This window comes from Delphinus delphis, chromosome 16 (assembly GCF_949987515.2).
Source record: "Delphinus delphis chromosome 16, mDelDel1.2, whole genome shotgun sequence".
In the NCBI taxonomy this organism is placed as follows: Eukaryota; Metazoa; Chordata; class Mammalia; order Artiodactyla; family Delphinidae; genus Delphinus; species Delphinus delphis.
Genome location: NC_082698.1, coordinates 53,480,656 through 53,500,917, shown reverse-complemented (window position 1 = coordinate 53,500,917; position 20,262 = coordinate 53,480,656). Strand labels below are relative to the sequence as shown.

Sequence of the window (20,262 nt, the reverse complement as noted above, 5' to 3'; positions counted from 1 at the left end):
GCAACCACCCCACAAAAATAAGTCAAATGACTGAAAGATGGAGACTCAGAAGCAGTAAAGGTGCTTAGAATAGCCATATCCATCTAAGGTGCCTAGAATGATCTACCCCAGTATCAAGGATGGGAGACAAGACAGAGAAGCTAGTTCCCATGTCTACATTTTCCTTTTTTATCCACACACCCAAATAACAGGCTTCTTTCCCTTTTTATAATATGTAAACTGGAGTTGAGACTCTAGAGTTAAGTACCATATGACAGAAGTATAGGGTGGCTCCAACTTGGTTTACAAAAGCTCCATAAATTAAATTAGTCCAGAAGCCACTCTAGAACTTGCCCCTCTCTGGTTTATACTCCATGACCCACCTCTTCAACCATTTTCAAACCAACATCTTTACCTCCCCAATCCTGCTAACCCAAACTCACTTCAGTCAAAGGTCTGTCTCCTCCACATCCTCACTCAAATATCCAGCCCTAGGTGGAGAAAATCACATCATCACAAAACCAAACCAAAAGGCCCCATTATGACTGCTTGGTCTCAGGGAATTCAGTGCTACCGAGGGATGCTAAGTTTCCTTGGTCAACTCTACCGCTCCAAAGCCACTGTTTCAAACCTTCACCACTCTCCCCACACCTCCTACCTTACCACCTCATTCTGGGCAGATGATCAGGGTCCCTACTTTACAAAAGAGAAACAGTCACACAGAAACTGCTTTCAACTTTTGCCACAAAATCTACACACCACATGTACCTAACACCGTCCTCTCTTTCCTTGAATCAAAGAATCAAAGAAGGGCCCCTCCACCCGCCTAACCTGTGTTCCAGAGCCAATTTCCTCTGGTCTCCATGAAAAGTTGACTCTAGTAATCATCCCCTTTATTTCTTTACATCAACCACTCCCCTCCACTCAGTTCCTTAAAAAAACCAAACAAATAAACAAAAGAAAACTCCTTCCCTGAAAATCTCCTTGAAAGCATTACCTGTACTCACCATCTCCATCTCCCCTGCTTTACCCCACCCCACATTCGGTGCTCCCACGAAGGTCACCAGTGGCCTTAAATGAGACTTGGCAGTTCTGTTCCCACTCAACCAGCCACAGACATGGTTGACCACTCAGGTCTCATTGAGACGCTGTCCCCTTGGCTTCTGTGACAGCAGACTCTCTGGGTTTTCCTCCTACCTCATCACTGCTTCTTCTCCAGTAAAGAAGCCACATACAGACATAAAGATGAAGATATAAGAAAGCTACATCTAAGCACAAGAGATGAGTTTTTCAACACCTGGGTTGCACCACACCAAGGGTGACTCCACTAGTTCCAATCACCAACTCTCTTGTCTCACCTGCTGAAACAGGAACTCCTCTGCTTTAAGTCTCTCCATCATTTCCTGCTCCATCACAGCTAATTCTCTTTCCTGCTCCAACTGGGCCATTTCCTCTTGTCTCTAACATGGTTTAAAAAAAAAAATCATCACGTGACTAATTACAGATAAAACAATCTGTAAAAACAATCTTAACAGCATCTTAATCTCCAACAGTAGGGAAAGGATTAAGCAAATTATAGTCTATCCATTTGGAAACTGTATAATAATTTGGGGAAATGTGTGTTTTATTTCAACAAAGAACACAAAATTAAAATTACACAGCAAATACAATCACAATTGTGTAAAAAAAAAAATCTCCAGGCAAATGTGTAGAAAAAAGACTAGAATACCTAAAAATACCTAAGAATCTAAATAGAGGTCTTCTTTATTTTCTTCTTTCTACTTTTTCATGTTATCTAAGTTTTGTAATAATAAACATACTATTTTTATAATAGAAAGAAATGATAATATTGAACTTTTTTTAAAAAGCAAAGAAGCTGGACCAATTATTTCACTCCTCTAATTTTATAAAAGAAGATCCACAATGGAACAGGATAGAAGGCCCAGAAATAAACCCAAGCACCTATGGTCAATTAATGGAGAAAAGACAGTCTCTTCAATAAGTGGTGCTGGGAAAACTGGACAGCTACCTGTAAAAGAATGAAATTAGAACATTCTCTAGCACCATACACAAAAATAAACTCAAAATGGATTAAAGCGCTAAATGCAAGACTGGATACTATAAAACTTATAGAGCAAAACACAGGCAGGACACTCTTTGACCTAAATCACAGCAATATCTTTTTTGGATCCATCTCCTAGAGTAATGGAAATAAAAACAAAAATAAACAAATGGGACCTGATTAAACTTAAAAACTTTTGCACAGCAAAGGAAGCCATAAACAAAAAGACAACCTATGGAATGGGAGAAAATATTTGCAAACGATGCAACCAACAGGGATTAATCTCCAAACTATACGAACAGCTCATATAGCTCAATATCAGAAAAACAAACAACCCAATCAAAAAATGGGCAGAAGATCTAAATAGGCATTTCTCCAAAGAAGACATACAGATGGCCAAAGGCACATGAAAAGATGCTCAGCATCACTAATTACTAGAGAAATGCAAATCAAAACTATGAGGTATCACCTCACACCAGTCAGAAAGTCTACAAATAATAAATGCTGGAGAAGGTGTGGAGGAAAGGGAACCCGCCTACACTGTTGGTGGGAATATAAATTGGTACAGTCACTATGGAGAACACTGTGGAGGTTTCTTAAAAAAAACTAAAAATAGAGTGCATATGATCCTTCTATCCCACTCCTGGGCATATATCCGGAGAAAACTATAATTTGAAAAGCTACATGCACCCCAATGTTCACTGCAGCACTACTTACAATAGCCAAGACATGGAAGCAACCTAAATGTCCACTGACAGATGAATGGATAAAGAAGATGTGGTACATATATACAATGGAATACTACTCAGCCATAAAAATGAATGAAATAATGCCATTTGTAGCAACATGGATGGACCTAGAGATTATCATATTAAGTGAAATAAGTCAGACAGAGAAAGACAAATATTATATGATATCAGTTATATGTGGAATCTAAAAAATGATCCAAATGAAATTATTAACAAAACAGAAACAGACTCACAGACTTAGAAAACAAACTTACGGTTACCAAAAGGGAAAGGCTGGGAGGAGAGAGATAAATCAGGAATTTGGGAGTAACATATATACACTACTATATATAAAATAGATAAATAACAAGGACCTACTGTACAGTGCAGGGAACTATACTGAATATTTTGTAATAACCTATATGGAAAAAGAATCTGAAAAAAATATGTGTGTGTGTGTATATATATATATACACACACACACATATATATGCATAACTGATCACTTTGCTGTAGACCTGAAACTAACATAACATTGTAAATCAACTATACTTCAATAAAAAATAAATTAAAAAAAAAAGAAGATCCATACTTACTTGTTGCTCCATGGTCACATTGTTCTTATAATTGTAAATCCACAATGCTAAGTATTCTATTGGATCCACTGGGCGCATCCTTGCCACTTCTGCAAGACCTTGAGTTAGACATGTCCCAAGATTCTTTTGAAGATATGCCGACTCCATTTCTAACTGCTAAATAAAAACCTCTAAAAGATGAACATTTTGCATTAGAGCAGGAAATTTTCAATGAAGGCACAATCGAAGTAGAGTTCAGTGAGGCCAACAAAGCATTACATCCTGTCACCAGTCATGGGCACCTGCCATCAGGGATGGCACAAGCAAGCTGGCTCCAGGACACTTCTAGCAGTGTCCAAAAAGCCTCCACAGAAGTCACTACAACTAAAATAGTTTCAAAAACCTGAAGGACCCTGGAGTCCAAGTGTCAGAAAAGGGTTACTGTCATTATTGATGGTGAAACGACTATATGGCAAGCGATGCATGTCTTACTAAATCCTTACAACATACCTGAACATGGTATCATTAGCCCCACTGTGCAGATGAGGTCGCCCAGGCCCAAAGAGCATACGTGAACAGCCCAGAATCACACAGGTGGTGTATGATGAAGAGGGATTCATACCCAACTCTTGATTCCAGAGTCATTACCCTAAGTGACTTACTGAGATGCTCCTCCCAAGCCATGAGAGTCGTTTCTAGAAAATATCACAATAGACCACCTCAAATTTTTTAAAAATCCAAGTATCTCAAGGCCAAAGAATAAAAAATTCAACCTTCAAAGAACAGCCTATGAAGCTCCTCATGCTTTGGCCCCAATTCTGTTTCCAGGCTCACCTCTCGATATAGTTTCTGCCTCTAACATGTTCTGGGCTCTAACTACACAGAACATCCTGCCATTCTGCTGCTCACACCTTGCATGTTTCCATCTCCATGACTTTGCACATGATGGCCCCCTCACTCTCAGCTTGGAAAATATCTCCTCATTTGCAAGGTATCAATCATCTCCAATTCCTCACCGCTGTGGCTAATACAACCGTCTCCCAGGCAACACGAAGACGTTCCTCCTTCCCCAAGCAGCTCACACAGTACTTTTCACACTATCTGAGCATTATTTGTGTATGCACATGTCTGTCCTCCTGCTAGAGGACAAACTTCTCTAGCTCCTCAAAAAGTGTGTTTCAATCACAGCGTGGACACAGCTTGCTCTCCATGGTGGCAACTGAATGAGTTTCTCCACTCTCTCAGTAATGTCCCAGTTTATTTACAAATATGGACAGGAATCTCAGATCAGACAGAGAGAGAGAGATGGAAGGGAGGGAGGGAGAGAGGGAGGGAGGGAGGGAGGGAGAGAGGGAGGGAGGGAGAGAGAGAGGGAGGGAGAGAGAGAGAGAAAGAGAGAGAGAGAGAGAGAGAGAGAGAGAGAGAGAGAGAGGGAGAGAGAGAGAGAGAGAGAAGGAAATGCAGTAACTACTCTATTTAAGGTGCTTTGAAAAAACTGATCACCTTCGAATTACCCTTATGGAATCCAGACTCCTCTGAGAATCTGATGAAATGTACTCATTATTCAACAAATATATATTGAGTACCTTACATGTCAGGCATGAGCAATTATAGGGGACAGACTGCCAGTGTCTAGACCTGTCCCTGGACAAATCCACCTAACATTCTGCACAAAGTTTCAGAAACAATGACCTCCTGAGTTTCATCCATAGACCCCAATACTACTCTCTCTCATATGATGGTGGTAGAGTACAAAACGGCAGAACCCCATGCAGAAAAATTTGTAAATATCTAGAAAATTACGTATGTATTTACCCTTTGACTGATCAATCTCACTCCTGGGATCCTATCTTGCAAAAATATGCAATGATATATGCACAGGGTTGTTTTGCACTATTACTAAGGAGAGCCAAATTGGGACCCCCATCCAAATGTTCATCATTAAAGGATTAATGAGATACAGCTACACAATGAATTATTGTGCAGATAAAAAGAGAATGAGGAAGATCTCCAAAATTGGGAGTGATCTCTAGAACACAATGTGAAGTGAAAAAAAGCAAGATGAAGAACTTGTGTATAGTCTTTTGTATTAGCAACAGCAGTGGGGAAAGGAATGTGTATGTGTGTCTACATAAATTTAGTCATAAAAGCAAACTAAAAACCGGCACAAACGAACCTAATTCCTTATCAAGCTGTGTGCCTTAACCACACAGAGAAAAGAATCATTACAACTGAGTATGGAACACGGTATCCTCATCGTACTAATTCAATGGGATAATACTCTAAAGACAAATCTCAATGTCATTTGAAATAGTAACAATTAAAAAGGGAACAGATTCCTGCTGTTAATCCAGAAAGATAACAAACACATGGGAAGGGTACCGTGGTCCGTAAGGAGAAACCTCCCAAGTAGGATTGGTCTCAAACCTACGCAGGCTGCATCTCGTTAACAGCGGAACCCAGATGAAACTCGTTACCTCGCTTGGTTTGTTTCCTGCCCATGAAACAGCGACAATACCCATCTCAAAAGCCTGTTGTAAGGAATATTATTTTTCATACACAGCAACAGGCTTCTTGGCTCATACATAAGAAACCCCTTCCCACAGAAACAGCTGCCTCAAGCCTGGAGAAGCTGTCAGAAGAAATAGAAGGCGGTTCCTCGCTCATGCTTGGGAGAAAGCCGGCCGAGTACCAAAGGAAGGGATCAGGTAGGGCTGCCAGTTTTGCAAATAAAAATACAGGATGCCCAGTTAAATTTAAATTTCAGATAAACAATGACTAATTTTGTATTATACTATATTTGTGCTAAAAAGCACAAAATCTGTGAAATTCAGATTTAACTGGGTACGCCTAATTTTATCTGGCAACCCTGGATTCCGAGCGCTTCGGCTGGTTTTCCATCCCGGGTCGGCGGAAGGGTGCCCGCCTCCCCTGCCCCTCCCAAATGGCGCGTCGCCGCTCACCACCGAGGAGGAGGACCCAGCCGCAGAGGTGCCCACGGAGTCCGGCGCTGAGCTAACCCTCTCTCGCCTCTGGAGCCTGGACGTCGCCTGAGCCCTACACCACTCGCAAGGTCCAACGGTCAAAACCGCCTCCGTCCGCCGGAAGCCAGCCCAGCACCGGAAGCCGTTCTTCCAAGACGGCGCCTGCGTTCTAAACGCAGGCGGCTGACGCATGCGCCTACCTACCCGCTAGTCGCGTCCCGTCGCTAGGCAACGAGCGTGCGCGCCCCAGGTGCGGGAGACGGCCGGGGGCAGAGAGGAAGGGGCGCCCGCGGAGAGCTGAGCGGACTGCGCCCGGCGGGGATCGGGGGCGGGGGGGCGCGCGGACAGGGGTTGATCGGAGGCGGGGTCCGGAAGAGGAGTGCTGCAAAGAGCAGAGGCGGGCGGAGCGGGGCGGGGTAGGACGAGCAGTTGAGAGCGGGGGCGCGCGAGGTGTGCAAGGTGCAGGATGGAGAGCAGGGAGCACCTGGGTAGGTGAACAGGGACGTGCAACCTAGAGGCTGTGAGGACGGGCTGCCGAAAAGGGGAATCGAGCGAGCGGGGCCGGCAGGTGGGCGCATACTGGGAGAGAGAAAGGGCAGAGACTACCTATAGGTGAAGCCCCACAGCCTTACGCCAGAGAAGACTAGCTACCTGAGCAGCCTGATATTTTCCCATCTTAGCACCGTTGCATTTGCTGGTGACTTCTGCCTGGTTCCTGTCCACTGAAAAAAATCGCACATCTGAGAGCTGTGAGTTCAGTTTTATTTGGGGACTTAACTGAGGACTCTAGCCCTGGAGACAGCTGCTCCGACAACTCTGAGAAACTGCTTCTGCTTGGAAGAGGTAAGGGGGGAGGTCAGCATGTATGTGATTTTTGGAGAAGGAATACCTGCAATCAAACATATCTAGGTAAAAGGTCACTGCTAGCCACCAGGCACAGATAGCTTAATTATTTTAGTGCTTTTCTAAGTATGTGAAGATGGAAGAAATTGGGTTTATAGAATTTTCTCCTGGAAATTTCTATTTGAAGGTCTGTTCTGTCAATTTTCCCAGAGAGCAGAGTTCCACATTCCTGATCTCCACCCTGAACTCCTTCCAGGGTGTGTTAGTGACTCAACAACTGCAGTGGCTAATGACTTGAGCCTGGCGTAGCCAGCTGGCTGGGGACATTCTTTAGTTGGCATTCCTTTCAGAACAAGCACAGGTACCCCCACCTCCAGGAAGCCTTCTAGCCTTTGCCATTTGCGGTCTTCCCTGGGCTAGTGGTTTGTGCACAGTCCTCAACTAGCATTTCCCATGGGCTGTTTCAATTTATGTGGGGCAGTGCTGGGCAGGAGATGCCTCGTTAACCATTAGTTGGGGTACTTAGTAAGTGCCAGTGTGGGCACTGACAAATGGAAGGGAGCATGAGCTCTTGCCTGGGCCCGCAAACATCAGAGCCCTCACTGCTTAAGTCAAGAAATATTTGCTGAGCAAGTACTGAGTGCCCAGCACTAAGGATGTGGTGTGAACAAAGACAATCCCTATACTTAGCACCCCGCTTACTGAATGCAGGGCCATGAGCAAGGAGGTCCAGTATAAGCAGACCCTCAGAGGAGCCCTGGGAAACTGAAAAATAGCCCCCTCCTCACTGGTGAGTGTGGCTTGATTTGGTGGGAGTGGGCTATAAAATGCACCCCTTTGGTTCCTTCCTCTCCAGGCTTCACATGGTGGCTGTTTTTTTCTGGCTCTGCTGTTTTCACATCAAGTCTTAGTGACGGTCAGGTCAGTGTATTTTGTTGAGACCAGTGTTGAAAATGTGCAGATGCTCTCTCCAGAAAGGGTTTGCCACACCTACTGCAGTGTGGCCGCCACCAAGGACCAGGCAGTGAAGAGCCTTCCTGGGAATGCAGAGTTGGTGATTCCGCCCTCTGGGAAGGGCAGTTCTACTGTGATAAAGGCAGAGGACATCTGTAACTGTGTGTCACCTGGGGATTTTGTTAAAATGCAGACTCTCAATCTGTAAGTCTGAGGTGGGACCTGAGAATCTGCATTTCAACAACCTCCAGTTGAAGCAGTGCTGCTGACAGTGGACCACACTTTGAGTAGAAGGGGTGTGGAAGACAGTTTATTCAGGTGCATTGGTTCAGGTGGGCCCCAGATTGGCAGAAGGAGCCACCACACATCCCATCCCCACCCTCCACCATTACCCCAAACGTAGTGACTTTAAACACTCATTTATGATCTTACAGTTTTTGAAGTTTGAAATCGAAGATGAATCTTACAGGGCTAAAACCAAAGTATCAGCAGGGCTGGCTCCTTCTGGAGGCTTTAGGAGAGAATCTATTTCCTTACCTTTTCCAGCTTCTAGAGGCTACCCACACTCCTTGGCTCGTGGCCCTGAATCACATCACCTTTTCTCCCCCTGCTTCCATCACCACATCTCCTTCTACCCTGTCTGACTTTACTGTGTCCCTCTTATAAAGACCCCTGGGATTACATTGTGCCTACCCGGATAATCCAGTAAAATTTCCCCCAAGCAAAATGCTTAATTTAATCACATCTGCAAAGTCCCCTTTGCCATATAAGGTAACATATTTCATAGGTTCCAGGTATTAGGATGTGGACACTTTGGAAAGTCATTATTCAGCCCTACCACACTGTGTATTTTCTAAGGACAAGGACATTTTCTTACTTACTCATATTTCAATTACCAAAACCAGGAATTTTACCCCTGATACAATTCTATTATGTAATCTACAATTCACATTCGGTATTTCCAACAACGTCCTTTACAGAATTCTATTTTCTGGTCCAGATCCAACCCAGGATCATGTGTTGCATGTAGTTGTGATGGCTGTTTAGGCTCCTTTGATCTGGACTGGGGCCTCATCTTTTTTTATTTTTATTATTATTTTTTTAATATTTTGGCCACACCGCACAGCTTGCAGATCTCAGTTCCCCGACCAGGGATCAAACCCAGGCCACAGCAGGGACAGCACAGCACTGACTACTAACCACTAGGCCACCAGGGAACTCCTGGCCTCATCTTTTTTTGTCTTTCATGATCTTGACATTTTTAAGAGTACAGGCCAGTTGTAGACTGTCTCTCAGTTTGGCTTTGTTTGATGTTTCCTCAATCAGATTCTAGTTTTGCATTTGGAGCAGGAATCTACAGAAATGTATTATGTCCTTCTAAGCAGTGCATTGCATCAGGAGACACATGATGTTATTTTGTCCCTTTACTGGTGATGCTTACTTTGATCAATTGGTTAACGTTGTGTCGGCCAGGTTTCACCACTGTAAAGTTTCCATGTTTACTTTGGAATTAATCCATAATTTGTGGGGAGAAACTTTGAGAATATATATAAATATCCTATTCCTTGTCAAATATTCACCAAGTTTTAGTGCTCATTGATAGCTGCTTCAGTTATATTATGATGGTTTCAAAATGTTTCTTTAACTGCATTATTCTTTCCACATTTATTAGTTGGCATTCTACTTTAAGAAAGAACTTACCTGCTCTCCCATTCACTTGTTTATTCCTACATGGACTCATGGATTCTTATTTTATTCAATTGGTTATAATCCATTACAGTCATTATTAATTCTGGTGGCCAAATTGCACCAGGTTTGGCTAGTAGCAGCCCCTTCAAGCTGGCTCCTGTGTCCCCAACCATTTTATTTTTTAGCATTTCCTTTCTGGGACAACAAAACATTCCAGGGTTATTAGACATTTCCTGCCCTGATCTTGGAATTAGTCATTTCTCCAAGGAACCTTGATTCTTTTTAAGTGGTGAAGCCTATTTAAAAGCAAATTCTAATGGAATTTTACTCAGCCATAAAAGAACGAAATTGAGTTATTTGCAGTGAGGTGGATGGACCTAGAGACTGTCATACAGAGTGAAGTAAGTCAGAAAGAGAAAAACAAATACCGTATGCTAACACACATATATGGAATCTAAAAAAAAAAAAAGGTTCTGAAGAACCTAGGTGCAGGACAGGAATAAAGACGCAGACGTAGAGAATGGACTTGAGGACACGGGGAGGGGGAAGGGTAAGCTGGGATGAAGTGAGAGAGTGGCATGGACATATATACACTACCAAACGTAAAATAGATAGCTAGTGGGAAGCAGCCACATAGCACAGGGAGATCAGCTCGTGCTTTGTGACCACCTGGAGGGGTGGGATAGGGAGGGTGGGAGGGAGACGTAAGAGGGAGGAGATATGGGGATATATGTATATGTATAGCTGATTCACTTTGTTATACAGCAGAAAGTAACACACCATTGTAAAGCAATTATACTCCAATAAAGATGTTAAAAATAAATAAATAAAAGCAAGTTCTGTGGGGAAGGGATGGATTGGGAGTTTGGGGTTAGCAGATGCAAACTGTTATATATAGAATGGATAAACAACAAGGTCCTACTGTATAGCACAGGGAACTATATTCAATATCCTGTGATAAACCATAATGGAAAAGAACATAAAGAAGAATACATATATATGTATAACTGAATCACTTTGCCATACATCAGAAATTAACACAACATTGTAAATCAACTATGCCTCAATTTTTTTAAAAAAGCAAATTCTGTGTGTTCGTTGCTACTGAGGTGTTTTTGCTTCTAGGCGTTTGCAGTGGAAGGAGCTGGGAATTTTTTTTTCTGTATTCGTATCTATCTATCTACTTATCTTTCCCTTCTTAAACTGAAAAATGCCTCCAGAAAATGTTAGGAATTGATCTAAGCCTTTATTATTCACTTTATTATTAGCTCTTTTGGAGTTAAAATATGTCAGCTTCAGGAGTATAGAGATGTTCAGGCATAGGCTGGGTGCCAGGCCATTTCATGTCACAGTCTTCCACTGTAACAGCTAATATTTATTAAACATGTACTGCACGCCAGGCTATGTGCTTCACATGGATTTATTATCTCTTTTAATCCTCACAGTTATGAGATACATATTTTTGTTATTCTGTTCCACAGATCAGGAAACTGAGGCTCAGAGAGACTTAGTAAGTTGCTGAAGATCACACAGCTAATAAAAAGCAGAGCCAGGACTGGAACTTGGTCTGTCTGATCTCAAATTCTACATTCCTACTGCTACACTACACCTCCACTCCTAACCTATGGTTTAACTCAGGCTTCATTCCCTCCAATTCTTGACATCTGATTAAGAGTAAATCCAGGGGCTCAACTCAACCTAAAGTAGTTTCTTGCTTAAGCAATAGAAAATGAAATATTTTCTAGCTACAGTGCTGGGCATTCTCCGTCCCTCTCCTCCTCAGGGCTTCTCAATGGTCCGTTGTGAAATAGATAAGCCTGTCTTATCTATGTCACAGATGACTGTAGCTCCCAACCTCACAATAGTGCAGCTTGCTGGGTGCTCAGAGCCCCTCCTGGGCCCTCCTGCCTGCTCAGTTATTTCCTCCCTAGTCAAGGGTAGAGTCGTGTAGTGGAGGCCTTAGCCTCTTTTAAGCACCAATCCACCAAGCTCCTCTCAGGCCTGATGAGCCCCGGGACCCATTTACTGACCTGGGAGAGCTGGAGAGCTTTAGAAAAATGTCCATTTGAATGTAAGAGCTATTGGCAAGTACTTATGTATTTATTGGTTCTTTGGGGAAGGATGGGCTCCAGAAACATCTCATATTTGTCCTGAAATGAACCTGCGTTGGTTAGAATGTGTCTATTTTTTATGTCCAATTAGATTTGTGAAATAGTGTGACCCTGCTTGACGTTTTCCAAACCCACCAGGATGGAAAGCGAATACCTGAAGAGGTGCTTTGGAAATTGCCTGGCTCAGGCGCTGGCAGAAGTGGCAAAGGTTCAGCCCAGTGACCCCATAGAGTACCTGGCTCACTGGCTTTATCATTACAAGAAAACGGCGATGGCAAAAGAAAAGGTGTGTGTGCGCACAGGGTCGACTTGGGGAGGGCTTTCAGCTTTCCCAGAGGAATTTGAAATCCAAGGCACCACGCTGGAGCTGGCCTGGGGAGTGTCATGGTTTATTCCACTTTTGAGGATGGCTTAGGCCCAGATATCCCTGAAGTATAGGGAGTCTGGGGGCTGAAGAGAGAATCCAACTCAGAGGAGTTGTGGGGTTGGTGGGTTTGGAGATACTAGCAGGTTGAAGCTAGTTAGTTACAGGAGCAAAGTCAGGAGGGCTCAAGGGCCCGGGGCCTGTCCTGGGAGGGTCCCTGCTTCCGAGGACTGACCTTATTCTACTCTGTCATATCGCCCCAGGATAGGCAAGAGAAGATCCAACTGCAAGAAGAATATGAAAATAGCCTCAAAGAAACCAGAGTGACAGAAATGCTGATGCAAGAAGAGTGTGAGATTCAACAGAAGTGTGAAAAGCGTCATCCCGTGGTGGGTACCAGGAAACCTGCAAGACAGCTCAACCCTAGTGCACAGTGCCCTGAGGCTCCCAAAACCTACTTTTTCCTCCATGTTCATATGTTTGTATGTAAATCAATCTTATTGACAATCCTTGTCAATAAAATCCTTGTAATGAATAAAGAAAATGCTTAAAGGCAATTCCACTTACGATGTCAGGGAATAAATTACATGTTACTGGTTTAAAAAATCAGATTTTAAGAAAAATCTAATGTGTCACTTGGAACATATATTTCTATACAAGATCCTTTGAATCCTTTTCAAACATTACTCAATATTTTTCAGAAACCAAATATGGTTTCTAGTATATACTTCAGGTATATTATTTAATTTATTATATACTATTTACTTAAATATTTAATTTAATATATGCTGTTTATTTATGTATCAAGCCACAGATGTCTCCTCTGTGTTGCTCTAATAGCGGTCATTCACTTATTGAACTTGATATCTGGCATCTTTTTAACTATCACTCTGTCCTGTGCATGAAAATCTTTAATGTAGTCCTATACAATTTACTAGCTTTTGCTAGTTTCAAAGCCACCTTTGATGAAGACATGAAAATATTAAGCTTATGTACATTTATATCAATATTCTCAGATTTCCTCATAATAGATTTATATTTTTAAGTCTGGATGTTTTATAAATAAATCAAAAGAAAGATAGTTTCCTACTACAGTCTGAAAATAGTAGTTGAACCAACTCTCCCTCAGGAACAGTTCATTCTTGGAACAGTTGTTGGGAGATGATAGAATTGAGATCATTAAGCAAAAGTTGTCATCGTCACCTTGCTGCCCACTCTAATCCTTTTCTAACACCATGCTTCACTGTTAATAGAAATATAAATATATAAGGCAGGGAAAGACTCCCAAAACTCTACCCTGGTTTTATGATGCCTTTATTAAAGAACACTTTGTTCACATCAACCTTTTTAATTGTCCCTTTGTGTTACACTCAGGAGATTTTATACCCTGAAGCAGTATTTCTTAGGAAGATTCGGATGAGTAAAAGGTTTGCTCTTCTTTTGCCAAGTGTGAGACAATCAGCGATTGTAAGGGAAGTTGAGGAATGAGAGCCAGCCTGATGCCTGCACTATGTGCAAGTTCTCAGCTTTAGAAAAGAATTCATGGGCAAATTGTGGTTATGGAAATCGATTCCCTTTGTTAGAAGGAAATAAAGGGAACCCGACAGTGTTGTAAAACAAAGCTTATTGCTTACTGGCAAGGGAGAGCCACATCTTCCAAGAGCAAGTTGCTCTCCTAGTATAAATTGAAAGAGCTAGATAAAGGGCAAAGAGGTGGAGGTACATCAAATAAGATGAGATTCTAACTTCTGGTTTCTTGTTGGCTCAAGGTGAATAGCAAATTATTCCTTGCTACTGTCATCTTTAGATTTCATCACCAGAGCTTTAAAACTTATCTGAAATAGCCCCAGGATAGGTTGCACAGGATTTCAGCAGGCCTGCTGATTTAGCTGATGGGCTTTTACGCCTATACTAAAAGCTTTGCAAGATTTTCCTTAATATCTTAAAACCATCATTGCTTTTAGTACCCCAGATTGAATACTGCTGGTCCGGTGGATGTGTCCAAAGGGGAGTAGAAACAGCACTATGTGTGGTAGAGATCATACTTAATTATGGGAATCAAGAAGGGACTCACAGAGGAGATAACATTTGAGTCAGACCTAGAAGAAAGCTGGCAGAAGTTGCCCTTGTAGTGATTTCTCTTCATTAAGCAGAGGCAGCTTTGAGTAAGTAAACCATTATTCTGTTTCTAAGTCTGAAAGCAATCCCTTTGATATAAAGATCTGGGCCATACAGGTGTTTTAGAAATAAATTTTTATGGAAACAATACATAGATTTGCTGCATAGATTCATAGCACTTTGGAGTTAGAAGGTCTTAGAGATCATGTGGGCAAGTACTCCACAGACCTCGCTGCAGTGCCCCACAGGGTCCACTGTTGAGTGGAAAATGGACAAAGATGGGGTAGAGATGGCCAGTAGAGCTCAAGCTCCAATCTTCCTACCTCACCAGGGACTGCAGTTACATGGATGCTTGCTATCATCTCATAGGTCACTGAGACTGCATTCGTTTTTTCCATCTTTTTTCCTCTGTGCTCCAGTTTGGATACTTTCCATTGATCTGTCTTCAAGCTAACTGATCCGTTCTCCTGCAATGTCCAATCCTATTTAGGAATTCAATGAATTTTTTTCATTTCAGATATTTTCTCAATTCTAGAATTTGTCTGGTTCCTTTCTATGATTTCCATTTTCTCTGCTGATATACCCTATCTTTTCACTCATTATGGCCATTTTTCTCCTTTCAATTTTAAAAAATATTTATAATCACTGTTTTAAGTTCTTGTCTGCCAGTCTCATCGTCTTTGTCATTTTGAGGTCTCTTTCTATTAAATACTTTTTCTCTGGATTATGGTTCATATTTTCCTACTTCTTCACATGTCTAGTAATTATTACTTGTATGCTAAACATTGTAGATGATACTTCATGGGGCATCTAGATTGTGTAGTGTTCCTTTAAAAGGTGTTGAATTTTGTTCTGTCAGGCAGTTACATTATTGGTGAGTTATCTTGATCCAATTCGATTTGTTTCATGCTTTGCTGGATTAGGTCTTTTTCAGTTTTGTTCAGTCTTGGGCATGAAAATGCCAATATTGTATTCTTGCCATGCCCAGTATGTTTAGTCTCTGCTAATGACTGTTTTCTCTTCTGTTTTCTATTTAGCCACTGATATCTGTAGCGAGTTCCACAAAGAAGACCGTGTTCATGCAGGAGAACACAAAACCCCTTGAGAAGGAAGCCTTGAAGCAGGAATCCCTGCCAGGAATTTCCAGTATGATTCCAGGAATGCCTCCACAGACTCCTTCTTCAGAGCCATCTGTCCAGGTTGACTGGAACATTGAAACTTCACAAGACATAAATTACCAGGCTTTTTAGCATGAAATTGCTCCTGAAATGCATCCTAGCTCCACATCTCCTCCCTAGGTTATAGAAGGTGGATGATTCTAGTGATGCTTCTCTCAAAGCTGCAAGCTGAGAAAACGGCCAGCTAGAAGAGCTCTTACTTGAAGATGATTAACTATGTGGATTAAACCAAGATATGAGAGGCTGTGGAAGGAGATGTCTGCAGGGACTCTCCAGCCCAAGTCCTGTCCTGACAGCCATGAAAACCCCTTAATCATGTGAAGATTTGAACTACTTATAGGATAAAATAACTCATAATAAGGATTTAAAATAAGTAACCAGGGCCTCCCTGGTGGTGCAGTGGTTAAAAATCCTCCTGTCAATGCGGGGGACATGGGTTCAAGCCCTGGTCCAGGAAGATCCCACATGCCGTGGAGCAACTAAGCCTGTGCGTCACAACTACTGAGCCTGCGCTCTAGAGCCCGTGTGTCACAACTGCTGAGCCCACATGCCACAGCTACTGAAGCCCGTGTGCCAAGAGCCCATCCTCTGCAACAAGAGAAGCCACGACAATGAGAAGCCCACACACCGCAACGAAGAGTAGCTCCCATTCGCCACAACTAGAGAAAGCCCACGCGCAGCAATGAAGACCCAACACAGCCTAACTAAATAAATAAAATAGTTATTAAAAAAATAATAATAAGGAACTAAACTGATGAGACTTTTTCCTTTTGCTTTATCATTTTTTTTTGGAGACTAGACAGCGAAAACACATCCATCTCATGTGTTCATATCTTAACTCTAGCTGAATTTTGCAATCAGGCCTCTTGGAGTGTTTATACATGTCCTTATTTTTGAAACAGCTCCAGTGACAGTAAAAGTTAGGAGTTTGACTTTTTTTTCAATTATTTTCTATCTGTATTCATGCAAATATCATCTATATGCTGATGGCTTGAGATTTATATCTTTAATCAGAATTTCCTTGAACTTGACTCCCTGTTTAACATTTCTCCTTGGATAACCAATGGACATCTCAAACCTAACTACAGTTGACGCTTGAACAACACAGAGCTCAATCCACATATAACTTATAGTTGGCCATCCATACCTGAGGTTCCTCCATACCCTGGGATTCAACCAACCACTGACTGTATAGTACTGTAGTATTTACTATTGAAAAGTATCCTCATGTGAGTGGACCTGTGCTGTTTGAAGCCATGTTGTTCAAGGATCAACTGCGATCCAAATGGAATCCTTTATATCCTCCCTGAATTGGTTTCTACCATTTTTTTTAATCTGCTCAATCAAAACTTCTGGTGCCATCCTTGGCTCTACTCTTTTTTGTTAGCCCTAAATCTGGTCTGTTGGCTTTCCATTTAAAATAAAGACAGAATTCAACCACTTGAATGCATAAGCCACAATCATCTTTTGCCTAAATTATTACAATAGCCTGTTAACTGAACACCCTTGTTCTGCCCTTGACCTTTCTAGTCTATCCTCAACATTAAAGTCAGGATGATCTTGGTGAAACATTAAGTCAGATCATGTCTAATGAGCAGCTTCCCATCTCAGTCACAGAAACATTTAAGGCCCCTACCATGACCTACCAGACTATAAGAGTGATTCCCCATCACTTTTTTACTCTCCGTATCGTTCTCTCCATGCCAGCTATGCCAACCTCCTGTTCTTCAAACATGCCAAGCATGGTTCAATCTCAGAACTTTTACTTTCTCTTCTCTCCACTTGGAAAGCTCCCATCTCCCCATACCCCTGGATAAATCTCTAGGTCCATACCTAGAGATTAAGTGAAGTTAAGTCAGATAGAGAAAGACAAACGTCAGATGATATCACTTATATGTGGAATCTAAAATATGACCCAGGAGCTTCCCTGGTGACACAGCAGTTAAGAATCCGCCTGCCAACACAGGGGACATGGGTTCGAGCCCTGGTCCAGGAAGATCCCACATGCCACAGAGCAACTAAGCCTGTGCACCACAACTACTGAGCCCACGTGCCACAACTACTGAAGCCCATGCGCTTAGAGCCGTGTTCTGCAACAAGAGAAGCCACCGCAATGAGAAGCCCATGCACCACAATGAAGAGTAGCCCCCGCTTACCGCAACTAGAGAAAGCCCGCGTGCAGCAGCTAAGACACAAGGCAGCCAAAAATAAATAAATAAATTTATTAAAAAAAAAAAAAAGAATTGCCTCCTTCTAAAAAAAAATAAAAGTAAATAAATAAATGTAAAAATGATTAGACCTACTGGTTCCTAGTGAAAAAGTATTAAATCCTAGGTCAGGGATGGGTTATAGGACTAGATCTCAGTTATGGGTTATAGGAAAAGGGCCTCAGGCATGGACTTAACACCTTCAGGATGTTGTGGCCACACAGCAAGAAGGCATGAAGAGGTTTATTACTCACATAATGAGGCTTCCGGGCTTCCCAAAACAGGTTTGAAAATGGCTTAAGACAGCTAGGAAAGGAGACGGGCTTGGGGTTTGTATTGTGTTTAGGGGAGGGGCCCAGGTAGGAGCTACCATACATGGGGAGGGGCTTGTGTGGTTTGAAACTCCTGCTGTGCCAAAGTTGGGAGCACCTGAGCTTATCAGCTGGCCCGGTGATGCCAGGCACAAGGAGAAGAGAAAGAGTTGAAGCCAAAAGCTGTCAGAAGTCGAACATCAAAAAATGGAGCCAGGGATTTCCCTGGTGACACAGTGGTCAAGAATCCGCCTGCCAATGCAGGGAACACGGGTTCGAGCCCTGGTCCGGGAAGATCCCACAGGCCGCGGAGCAACTAAACCCACGCACCACAACTACTGAGCCTGCGCTCTAGAGCCCGCGAACCACAACTACTGAAGCCCGCGAGCCTAGAGCCTGTGCTCCGCAACAAGAGAAGCCACCACAATGAGAAGCCAGCACACCTCAACGAAGAGTAGGCCCCCGCTCGCCGCAACTAAAGAAAGCCCACGAGCAGCAACGAAGACCCAACGCAGGCAAAAAATAAATAAATAAATAAATTTACTAAAAAAAATGGAGCCAGACTCCACTACAGAGGGCAACCCTGGGAAACTTTGAGTGACCTTGACCTGCTCCATCTTTAGTAAAGCACTCCAGGCATGTGCTGAGGTCATTGCATCTAATTTGCACCTGGTGGGAAGGCATGCAGCCAGGCTTTCCAGAGTAGCTGAAAAAGGTCAGGGAATCCCAAAACCCCACACAGAGCAAACAGCTTTGTAGAAGACCTATTGGACTCCTTGGTGGGTCTGCAGCCCCTCAGTGGGAAGGTGAAGTCCAGGTAGTTTGTCCTCCATCTGGGAGCTGCTGTCTCCTGGACATCACAATCTGTGTGAGGGAAGTGTAACCTCTGCCTGCTTTAAAGGATTCCATGCTTTTTTGCCTTTGTTACATTATTTGGCTCCAATTTTGGATTATATCACTGGGCGGTGATAATTTAATCAATCTCTACCAATGTTCTTTACATTGACTTTTTTGTTGTTGTTTATTACTAAAAACTTGTTACAGTGAACTTTCTTGTACACGTATCTGAGTAAATCTCCACTGATATATCTATGGATTGCTAAATCAAAAAAAAATTTGCATTTGGGGGGCAAAAGACAGGAATGAATAGACATTTCATCAGAGAGGATGGACACATGACAAATAAGCACATGAACATATGTCCAACATCAGTAGCCATTAGGGAAATGCAAATTAAAATCACAATGATATTACTACACATATGTCATAACGGCTAAAGTTAAAAGATAATGACAATACCAAATGTCAATGGCGAGGATGAGGAGAAACCAGGTCACTCACACTTTGCTGGTGGGAATGTAAAGTGATACAGTTACTCTGGAAAATCGTTTAGCAGTTTCTTATGAAACTAAGCATATGATTAATAGCCATACAGCCCAGCAATTGTACTCTTGGGCACATATCCCAGAAAAATTAAAACTTATGTTTACATATAAACCTTATGTGAGTGTTTATAAAAGCTTTATTTGTAATAGGCAAAAACTGGAAATAACCCAAGTATTCTTCAGTGGGTGAATAGTTAAACCAACTGTGGTACATTCATATCGTGGAATATTACTCAGCAGTAAAAAGGAATGAAATATTGATACATGAACAACTTGGATGAATCTGAAGGAAATTATGCTAAGTGTTTTTACATGCTATAGGAATCCACTTATATAACACTCTTGAAATGACAAAATTACAGAGATGCAGACTAGATTAGTGATTGCCAAGGCTTAGGGACAGGGGTTGGGGAAGGAGGGAGATGGATGTGGTTATAAAAGAGCAACAAGAGGAATTCTTGTGATGATAAAACTGTTTCATCTTTTGATTGTGATGATAGATACACAAAGTTACATATCTGAAAAAAATTGCTTAGAATTAAACACACACATATACAAATAAGTACAGGTAAACAGGGGAAATCTGAACCAGACTGGTAAATTGTACCAATGTCAGTATCATAGTAGTTCTATAGTTTTGCAAGATGTTACCTTTTGTACATGAGATCTCTCTATATTATTTCATACAACTGTATGTAAATCTATAATTATCTCAAAATTAAAAGTTTAAAATTTTAAAAGTTGTAAAATTCTTACCTTATGTACAGCCCATTT

General features: G+C 42.1%; 2 protein-coding genes across 5 annotated transcripts in view; one reads left to right on the top strand and one right to left on the bottom strand.

The window, feature by feature from the left end:
• The window catches only part of DYDC1 (DPY30 domain containing 1), a 52,810-nt gene extending 46,369 nt beyond the window's left edge, over nt 1-6,441 (bottom strand). For all 4 annotated transcript variants that reach the window (XR_009522453.1, XM_060034695.1, XM_060034698.1 and 1 more), the window contains exons 1-3: nt 6,308-6,441; nt 3,366-3,535; nt 1,338-1,439 (exon numbers count right to left, since the gene is read on the bottom strand). Coding sequence is in view for 3 of the 4 variants with exons in the window: in XM_060034695.1 (XP_059890678.1) it covers nt 1,338-1,439; nt 3,366-3,512 (249 nt within the window). In the remaining variant the exon portion in view is untranslated. The remainder of the gene's footprint in view (nt 1-1,337; nt 1,440-3,365; nt 3,536-6,307) is intronic.
• A 358-nt stretch (nt 6,442-6,799) lies between these two features.
• DYDC2 (DPY30 domain containing 2) lies at nt 6,800-17,017 on the top strand. Its single transcript, XM_060033716.1, has 4 exons — nt 6,800-7,171; nt 12,017-12,211; nt 12,553-12,678; nt 15,445-17,017. The coding sequence occupies exons 2-4, from the start codon at nt 12,065-12,067 to the stop codon at nt 15,655-15,657; spliced, it is 486 nt and encodes a 161-aa protein (XP_059889699.1). The 5' UTR covers nt 6,800-7,171; nt 12,017-12,064; the 3' UTR covers nt 15,658-17,017.
• Nucleotides 17,018-20,262: the final 3,245 nt, after the last annotated feature.